At 33.9% G+C, this 10,459-nt stretch overlaps 2 protein-coding genes across 2 annotated transcripts in view; both read left to right on the forward strand.

The window, feature by feature from the left end:
* The window catches only part of LOTGIDRAFT_239338 (hypothetical protein), a 7,653-nt gene extending 4,454 nt beyond the window's left edge, over positions 1–3,199 (forward strand). Inside the window, exons 4-7 of the mRNA XM_009054748.1 lie at positions 249–342; positions 593–704; positions 974–1,042; positions 1,240–3,199. Of these exons, the coding sequence (XP_009052996.1) occupies positions 249–342; positions 593–704; positions 974–1,042; positions 1,240–1,335 (371 nt within the window). The 3' untranslated portion in view covers positions 1,336–3,199. The remainder of the gene's footprint in view (positions 1–248; positions 343–592; positions 705–973; positions 1,043–1,239) is intronic.
* Positions 3,200–6,736: 3,537 nt separating this feature from the next.
* On the forward strand, positions 6,737–8,822 carry LOTGIDRAFT_174885 (hypothetical protein; the record flags this gene model as incomplete). Its single annotated transcript, XM_009054749.1, has 2 exons — positions 6,737–8,737; positions 8,769–8,822. The coding sequence occupies 2 exons, from the start codon at positions 6,737–6,739 to the stop codon at positions 8,820–8,822; spliced, it is 2,055 nt and encodes a 684-aa protein (XP_009052997.1).
* Between the last annotated feature and the right edge of the window lie 1,637 nt (positions 8,823–10,459).

Consider the following 10,459-nt stretch of genomic DNA (forward strand, 5'->3'; position numbering starts at 1 on the left):
AACACGGTAAGTCGCTTATATCATACTATTAACCATAGTAGTAAATTAAATAGAGCTTTTTTATAGGCTGAGCTGTTGCTCTACTTGGCATTGTTTGAATTTGTAAATAAAATATTCCAATAACTCTGAAAATATAAATGTGTCTAGTGTTTATTAGATTTGATGTAAGAATTATCCTGAATAATGATGTCTGTAAATTAGGATTTTAAATTTCACATCAGATTAAAACTTTTGTGTTTCATTTTGTAGACGAGATACATTTAATCATCTAACAACGTGGTTAGAAGATGCTAGACAACATTCTAATAGTAATATGGTCATTATGCTTATAGGTAATAAAAGGTAAGATAAAATTGCTTATATTTAAACAATGCTGTAGGTCTTAACATTGAACATGATATTCTTGTCACTTGGTCCAGAAATATTGTTTGAGGTTAATGATTAGCTTTTCATAGCGAGACCACATAATTAGGTTCATTCTCAACCAGCAAGCTCTGGGAGGTTTAACTTTCGTGGTTACAGCAACAGGCTGGAATTAAAGTTTGGATGATACAATTCAAATAAGTGAAAATGAGTGATTTCGGTATTTCAGTGATTTAGAAGCTAGGAGAGAAGTTAAGAAAGAAGAAGGAGAAGCCTTTGCCAGGGAACATGGATTAATATTTATGGAAACATCTGCAAAAACAGCTGCTAATGTTGAGGAGGTAGGCTATGTAATTTATGCATCAGAATTTTTGTATTTTGATTAAAAGACCCATATTAGAAAATACATGACCAACAGATGTAAACACTTTATTGGTATTGGAGCAGAGAGCAGGCCGACTCTTGAAAGCATTGGCACAGGCAACAGAACTTTTCTTGCCCTGAAGAGGACTCAAACCCAAGGAACCTAATCGCCTAGCAGGCGACAATCTCAGAGTCAAATTGATCTAGACCTACTATTTGTTCAACATGATACTAATTTTTTTTGTAGGCATTTATAAACACAGCTAAAGAAATTTATCAAAAAATTCAAGATGGTGTGTTTGATATTAATAATGAGGTAAGATTTCCATTCCCTTGTTTATTGGTTAGTTTAGCCAGATTCTAGCTCACCATTTTAGATCCACTAGTGTGCTAATATCAAGACCTCTCTGAAGTTTTTGCAATAAATGTTCGGTAGTTGTTCCTTTTAGCAATCATTTCAAATTCTTCTATTTTCCTTAGGCAGTTGTATCAAATTCTTCAACTTTCTTACAGGCAAATGGTATTAAAATAGGCCCACAACATTCTCCAGCAAATCAGAATATTTCTTCACCAGGCGGTGGTTCAAATCAAGGTGGTGGCTGTTGTTGATCTTCTATATTAAAAACTCAGCTAAGGGGGATAATTACTACTTGAACTCTAAATTTTACTCTTCATTGAGTTGTTTTGTGAGAACTAAAAGGACTAATCCTTTGCTGATTTTTATGTAATGATTACCACAAGAAAACAATTTTAAAAAAAGAAACAACAAAAATACATTGTAAATTTTATGTTATTATTCAGTTCTTATATTAATTTTTTTTTTGACTTCTACTAAATCCATTCCATTTTCATCTTGAGTGCTGAACATTAGATTTAGGTATGAATTCATGCATGACACTTCTGGTCATTTGAAACAGGGTGATAAATGCAGGGTGATCAACAACATTTATGAGACTATGAATACATAATGACAAGACTTGACATTTTGACTGCCAAGATTTAAATTTTCGTCTCTTCTCAGCTTTGATAGGCCAGTATGATTTTTTGATCGCAAGAAGGAAACAGACACATGATTATCCAAAAAATGATGAAATGGTCCATTACCTACTTCTATAAATATAAAATTACTTGGTTAACAAGTATTTTAAGTAACTGTGCTATGAGACACTCATAGTTACTGATTATTATTACTGGATAAGGGTGGCTTTACAATGAGTTTATATTTGAGTTTCAACCTATATATTAAAGAATTCATTTTAACAGCATGATAGTTTGAACACATTCAAATATAAATTCAGTCTATTTTTGAGTTCTTATTTAACTATAAATGAAACACAAATAAAAAAAAAATAAACTGTATTTTATTGTGTATAATATATATGTATTATATTAAATATTGTTATTGTGTATTATGTACATGTATCTTAGACTGCAATATACATTGGATAACTTTTACAATTTTCAGTTATTTTCAAAAATTATAAAAAAAAAAACAATAAGAGGGATTTTGTAGGAAAATTGAGAGAAAGATATAAAACTATGCGACAGTAATGAATCAACTGATTTGTATTAGTCATAGGTACATATTGGTACCAATTACTAGATTTGGGAAGTCACTAAATATTATAAACTTTTATTAGAATAATTTGTTGATATTGTTATGTTAAGAGGATTTGTTGTATGTATATTGCAGTCTTTTTTTGGATGTGTTGAAGAGAGGCAGAATTTGAATATTAAAACATTTGTAGTTCTATAAACTCTATGTATTGTCTTTCTTCTTTTCTGGTATTTTGGAAACAACTTATATGCACTGTTAAATACTGCTTAGAATTTCTTCATGTGACTTTCTAGAACTTAGCTATTTTGTACAAATAAATCTAAAAGTATATGAAAGAGAATTTAAAATAAACAAAATTGATGTGATTTATTAACAAATGAAAAGCCTTTTACTTCAATGCACGGAACAATGTTGTCTCATGTTTTGTACACATGTATTCTGAATGTATGTATGATTTCTTTTCTATGTGATATTCAAATTTAGTAGAAATGCAGGGTCACCAGCTCACTCAGTTTCACTACTGACTAAGGCTATAAAATGCTATTTGGAATATTATTTTGATAAACAAAATGATTTACTAGTTAAAAAGAGTTATTCCCCTTTGCCCACTTGGCAGTTTCATGTATTAGGGATACCCATAAAGTTTTGGAATGCTGTATCAGCCAATATTCTGTGACTGGTTATAGATAATTAAATTTAAGTATGTGCATAATGTAATGTTATATATAAACACTATGGAATATTAGAATAACTGGTAATATATTATACAAACAATTGTTAACTATTTCCCTCCTTATTTTTGTTCTATAAACAACAACAGTATGAGTGATAATTATTTAACTATCTTTATTTTTCTTGACAATTCAACTTGTAGAACTTTTTGTTTTTAGTTTTCTTGTGCAATAAAGTTTAAAAACATGTTGGTATTCACTGAACAACAGAGAGAAAGGGAACAAAAGTTAGCAAACACTTTCTCTATGTGTTTTAAACAAGTGTATGCAGATCAATATCTATTCTCCTGCCTGTTGACTAATGAAAAAGCAACCCCCTTGATCATAGAGACATCATGTCCAAAATCAGAAAAGATGAGCTTTTGCCTCCCCACTTGTCCGAAAGGGTCAGAAGTGACCATGCCAGTAGATTTTAATGTAGATCTAGATGATTCATTTTGTGTTCTTGCTGTACAGAACTACACTTGCCATGCGTGATCTGAAGAAATTGTTATGCAACACAATTTTTAGGTCATAACATACAACCAATTAAAAGCTCTGCTCAATAAAACACTACTAAGATATTCCTTTTTGAACATGTTTGGTTTTACTTGACTTGTCAGTCACATGGTGCAGAAAAGTAAGAAGTAAAATTTTTGACTTGTTAAACCGATTTTAACTGGGCCTTAGATTGGTGGGCCTAAGCACAATTTTAAAACTTTAAACCATTTGAATAAGAATTGAGACTTACCGACTTAGAGATAGTAAGCCTACCAGCAGCCAGCTGACAACAATGCTATTAGTTAGCCTAGTCAAGCATCTGGCTATCCATAAAAAATAGGGGATATTCTGCAAGGTCTACCGGTTCAAAAAAAAAAAATGTAACAATAACAAACATGTGAGTGTTAAGAAATTATGCTATTCTGTTATATTGTATTTTGTCGAAACTTGGAAATCGTTGGGAATGATTATTTGGCATTTGTAAATAGCTAGGCTAACGTCTTCGAGTTTTTCAAGGTCAAGAAAGGTCAAACTGAACCTATCTGTGTTGAAAAAGCTTTCAACAGGTGGTAAAACCACAAAAAACATGATATCGTTTAAATAGATCGGATTCAAATCCCTTCAAATTCTCGTGTTTTTTGTCTGTATAGTTAAAAATAGTTTAGTTTGCATACGATTAGCAGACAATTTGTTCCCGCTATGAAATTCGCGCGCAATCGTTGCCATTCGCCGTATCAACCATTAACTATATTTCAGGTATTTCGACCAAGATGAAAAGACGATAACCTGTACAATACCTTCTTAGGCTTATACTCTGATAAAGTGGCCCTATATATTATAACTAGACATAGCCTTTCATAAAGCCTTAACTAGGCAAGAACTGGCCTTTATCACTTCTATTTCAAATGCTCAATTTTAAGCTACTTGTTAAAGAACCGAAACTACAAACAATTTATCTTCGTACATATTACCTTATATTTAAAAGTGTATCACTGAAAAACAAAATACCCCATATGAAATAGCTCCATTCTATAACCTTATATCCGTTCAAAATAGATATTATTTCGCTACGGACTAATAAGTGGGCGTATATTAAAGTAGCTATATATTGCTCTATTGTATAACTGAAGTTTCTTTATTTTGTACCTAGCAATCAACGATTGACATTTTATGAGGATGAGTTACTACTTTTTATTGGGTTAATTCAAAAATGTTCATTATATTAATTTCTTTATCCGAAATTTCAAACGGCGCAAAATTGAAGATATCAACACGAAATCAACAAAGGGTATTTATTTTCTATTCAACAGATGACGCTCGGAGCAAACAAATTTAGCCCCATCATCCGGGTCTTTATCAATATCCTCTCTTTTCATTGGTTAATGGCTAACTAGCGCTGATACACTTCCTCACCACAGTCACATAGTACAGACATTTTCATTGGTTGAAAGGTAGGTCATTTCAAACTGAATAATTTTATATAAAAAATTAAAAAATGATATTTTCAAAATACAAATTATATATTTGGGGATATAAGTATAAATTTTATCGATTATCACTCGAATTTTTAGATGATAATTCCAAATATCAATTTTATCACAATAACATGGACAATTTTCTAGTAATTCAATCAGCCAATCAAAACACGTCTGACAAACAACAAACAAAATATCACACGATGCAAGATGTTGAAGGTTTAGCGGCCTAAAGTCTACAAAATCAACCATTGAATATTTGTTGAAAATTTTGACCACAAGGCAGGTAGGAGATGAATATATAATCTTTCATATCAGTTTAACATATCATTTAGACCATTTTTAAACATCCTGTACAAGGATTGGAAAGTCCTCGACCCTCCCGTGTCCTACTTTCTCTATTCATTCTTGCGATATAATTTCTTCAAAAAGAACGGTCGAAATGGCGTTCAAAGGAAACTTTTTCTATTGTTCACAAATTACTCGATGCATATTTGGGTTATAATGTATAGTGTAGTATATTTATTATATTGAATTAGTCTAAAATAACTCAGATCAGGCTTTGTTTTGATGTCTATGACGTGCACGTGCTGGTGTAAATAGTGTGGTATACCAAAATAACCCCATATCGGTCATTTGATGGCAGCTAGCCGTGTATTGACTGGAGTCTAGGTAATCACTGCCGTCTCATTGACATACTTGAGTGCTTTTGTTTGCTGGCTAACAAAACGATTCACTAATGTTTTATTTCTTTGTCTATTTCTAGCGGGTTTTACAACATCTAACTTTCACTTTCAATAAAAACTTAAATTTTGTAGAGCAGAAATGAAAATCCTTTTTTTTGTAAATTTGGACACCATTTTTGACAGTGAACTTGACTTTGATTGAGGTGTATTTCCTGTTTAAATATAGTTATTCTGTTTATAACTGGTGTTTCTCTGCACTATAAATAGGCCTAGCTAGAAAGTTGATGAGTGGATAAGGCCTATTTCTATTCGGATAAGACCTTAGCAAGGGTGATAGAATTTGTACTCTGATGTGTGAGTGGAAACCGCTGTGATGGTCCATGTTATAGGTGACAATCCAGTCTGCTTTTGCAGGAAGTATCAAGTACTTGACATAATTATGATTTGACTTTATAGTGGTACTGAAATACTGTCCCACAATTTGCAACATTGTTGTACATTTTATGGGATACATTCAATTAATCGAAAGTTTAAGGATCATATCCAATGAATGTCACAATCTTCCACAGACTACGGTTATGAAAAAAATGTTTTATTTGACTGAACAAATTATTGAGCACATCATAAAACTGTTGTATCTTACCACTTCCATTTGTTATATTCCTGAAATGACTAAATTTGAACAGTTGTAAATGCTTAAAATTTAGAAATTTAGATTCTAAAAATCAACTGATGGGGGAACATGACATAACATCAGATTTTAGTCCTGTAAAGTTTCAGTGCCTAAAATGGAGGCAAGTAAAAATTCAGGACTACCAAGCCCAAATATGCCGACCTTAATGGTAGATTAACCGAAATATTGTTAATTTCAGTTCTTATTCAAATGTTACTGATTGCTACAGAAATTGGAAGAAATTGTCCTCAAGTATATAAAGTTTGTATGCTCAGCTTTATGTTATTTCCTTTTCTTTTCAGATGTTTTAACTGGTAGATGATTCTGCTAGTTTACTTCAAGATAAACCGCTATGGAAACTATTGGATGTGAATGAAACATTTTCAACGTCTGTGCTCTGAAGCAATATGGCTGATGAGCCTATGCTGAGTTTATTTGATGCAGATGGAGGTTTTATGGGTGAATTGACAAATTCTTCTGATGGTGGACTAGGAACACAAGAATATAATAGAGGTCTGCCTGCATCAGAGAATGGAATGATGAATCAGGGACTTCCAGGAATGCAGGTACAGAGGACAATGCCTGCACAGCCTGATATGATGATGCATCAGCAACAGTCACAAAATCTTCAAGGCTATCCTCAACATCACAATGTTGCTCAGAATAATTTTAGGGGTATGAATCCTCAAGCTGTGATGATGAATCGTCAGCCATATCCTGGTCAACCAGACGCTTATAATCAATATAATCAGGTTCCTAAGCTCCACCATATGAATGATTCTAACTCTATAATGATGTCCGGGCAGAATCCAAATATAATGGCACAGAATATACGGCAACAAGCTCCCCAACAACAAACGTTTGGAAGCCCTCCCCAAAATTCTTTGATGCCAGGACAACAGCCAGGGTATCATAATTACAATATGTCTCCTAGACCCAGAATGGCTTCTCAAGCGAAACAGATGGGAATGGTTGCAAATAGTCAGTGGCCACCAAATCAACCCCAACAATCCAGTCCTAATCAACAACAGCAGTATATGGCGGCACAGCAGAATCGTCAGCAACAGATGATAGTTGGAAATAACCACATGTCATCTTATCCTCAGCAACATGACTTTAACATGCAACAACAATCTCAACAAAGTGTAGGACATTACCCAAACAATACCCAGCAACCACAGCCCCATTATATGCAAGGGATGAGATCTCCTCCTACTGGAAACAGAATGCCCATGCCAATGAGCCCCAATAATATGAATATGATGGCCCAAATGCAGCAGAGACCTATTAAACCTGCTCAACCCTTTCCCCACTCTCAGGCAGCTACTTCTCAATCTAATATGATGCCGAATTATAACGCCCATCAGACAATACAACAGCCAAGATTTACTGGTGAGTATATGTCTGAAGGACCACAATTAACCCCAGGGACCAATCCCCAAGCTAATCATCAGCACTATTCTTCGTTTTCCGGCAATCAGCATGTGCCAGTTTCCCCTGTGGCGACTGGTATGGGTGATGCCAATGCACTCACGCACTTTACTACTAACCGAAGTCCTAACAGTATGCAGTACCACCAATCATACACCGGTATGGGTCAACCGTTACCAGGTCAACCAGGCCCTCAAGCACCTTCACCACATTCATCATCTGGTTCAACGACACCATCACTGTTAACTAATGTTTCTCAGGGAAATTTTGGACAATCCAGTTTACAACAACTTGAGCAACTTGTTTCACCATCAGTTGGAGGTATTTCTGCTGCTAACCCCTTTCAACAAGTTATGCAAAGCACACCAAACTCCAATCTTAATGTGGCGCCAAAACAAATGATTTATAGTTCCACAAACTTTCAAACTACTACTGTTTCTTCAACAGGCTCTGTGAATGGTACGCCAATTCAGTCTGGAATGTCCATGTCAGGAACTAACGGTCCTGTTAGTGCACCAATTAATACTGATCCTAGTCAACCAATGATGCCAAGTAATCCTAATCATCAGCAGAATGTTAACATGGAAGTTCAGAGGTTACAGCAACAAATTCAGCATCTATATAACATGCCTCAAACACAACAAATACAACAACAAATGCTAGATCTGCAAGAAAAAATGAGAATGCTGAAAGCCCAGCAGCAGCAACACTTCTTACAGATGCAGAAACAACAAATTCAGCCTCGTCCTAATTTAGTTGGAGCTCCTCCTAATCACAACATTCCAGGTCAGCAGCAAGTGAGAATGCCACAACCAAATCCAGGAAATCCCACAGTACCACAAATGAACACAACACAAGTGATGGGAGTGCAGCAACAAAGTAACATTCCTTCCCAATCAAAGGACAGTAATATTCCACCACCACAATTTGGGCAGTATGGTAATCAACAAAACATGTTACCATCGCTAGGAGATTCGGTGAGTTAATGTTTTATTCATATTATTTTAGATAGAGATCTTGTCTTTAAAAGATGCATTACTCTCTGACTACAATGATTTCTGAATTGAATTTTGCGAGTCATTTTCAAATGAATTGAAATATCAATTACAAAATACTACTGAAAATCTTAGATTGCCTATGGATTGATGAAAATGTCAACCACTGGAAGAGTTATCATATGTAAATAGGATTTCACAAAGGGGAATTTTTAGTCCAAAAAGTGGATCATTTTCACATGAGTGTGTCTATTTTAAATGTAAAATCACTAAAAAAGATAAATGGTTATACCGTTGCAAAGTGTATTTTGAATGTTTATGAAATGAGAGAAAAAATTAAAATCAAAGCTCAGTATAGTCAGAGAGTAGCAATGCCATTTCATGGATAGTAAAAAACCAAATTTTAAGTCTTTAAAATACTACAGGAAACATGAAATAGCATGCTTTGTAGTTCTTGAATGAAGAATTTTCACAATTCACAATGAAACATATTTTGCATTTTGTACTATTGAAAGCAAACCTTGGATCATATTTGATTTTGAAAAGTGACATGGATAATTGTAATTAAACACGGTTGTGCCTTAAACTTGAAGAATAAACTTGGGAGTTGTGCAAACCTGTACACCAAAAAGCAGTAGAGTTCTCCAAGGTAATCTTAAGGAGCTTGTAAAGAGGTTTTTCAAATAATTCCATCATCCATTTGCACCATTACAATTTTCAATTAGAGGACTGTAGTTTTGCAATTCTACTAAAACTGTTTTTGTCGTAGCAAGGGGTTCCAATTCTAGCTATACTTGTATATGATCTGATCTTACTATTTGACTACTGAAGTAGACATGAGCTTGAAAATATCCTTGAAGTCTGATGGCATTGAATGGGTTAAATTAGAAGCATGATAATGGTACTCTGGACCGAGCTTTTTGAAGAATCCTTGATAGTATTGAGTAGGAGAGAGAAACTAGAAATGGTGCTGTCACTAGTATAGACAAGCTGGACATGATTGGCTTATGAGTAAATCAATAACCCTTCTATAGACTATAGCAAGGGAATGTTGTATGTTAAGACTAGTATCACTAGCTGATATAGGTTACGATGACCATTATATGAAATCTAATCAACAGCTCCAGTCCTTCAAGACAATGTTTTTATGACTTGCTAGTTAAAGACTGTAAACTATTGATTGGTATAGTGACTGGATGGCAGTATTGATTTTTAAAACTCAGTCCACAGCGCCAATGATATTAGCCTATAAAATTTATTGATATTTGATTTTTGTTTTCTAACCATAATGATGTGATATATTATACTGAATTATTGTAATCAATATCAACTAAATTATTTATAGATTTTTACATATTGAACTTTTGATATTCAATCTTCTCCATTTCCATTGGTTTTGTGAGGTTAACACGCATTCTGATAATGCTAGTTTGTTTAAGACTCATTCCTACGGCTGGTTTACCACCTACATCAGTACGCTAAAAATACCCCCGCTGCCACAATTACGCAATATATACCCAAGCGGCGCATAAACCAGTCGTTACTAAGTTACGTCACTTAACGTTATATTACTTGGCGTTCAGGATATATGATTTCATTTACACTTATTTTTCAGAGGGTTAACTAAGTTCCACCATGAAAACCTTTATTTTTTCTGGTGAGCTTATCACCAATGGAATTCTTTCTTTTATACTTAAAACTCAA

Source organism: Lottia gigantea (assembly GCF_000327385.1).
Source record: "Lottia gigantea unplaced genomic scaffold LOTGIsca_223, whole genome shotgun sequence".
NCBI lineage: Eukaryota > Metazoa > Mollusca > Gastropoda > Lottiidae > Lottia > Lottia gigantea.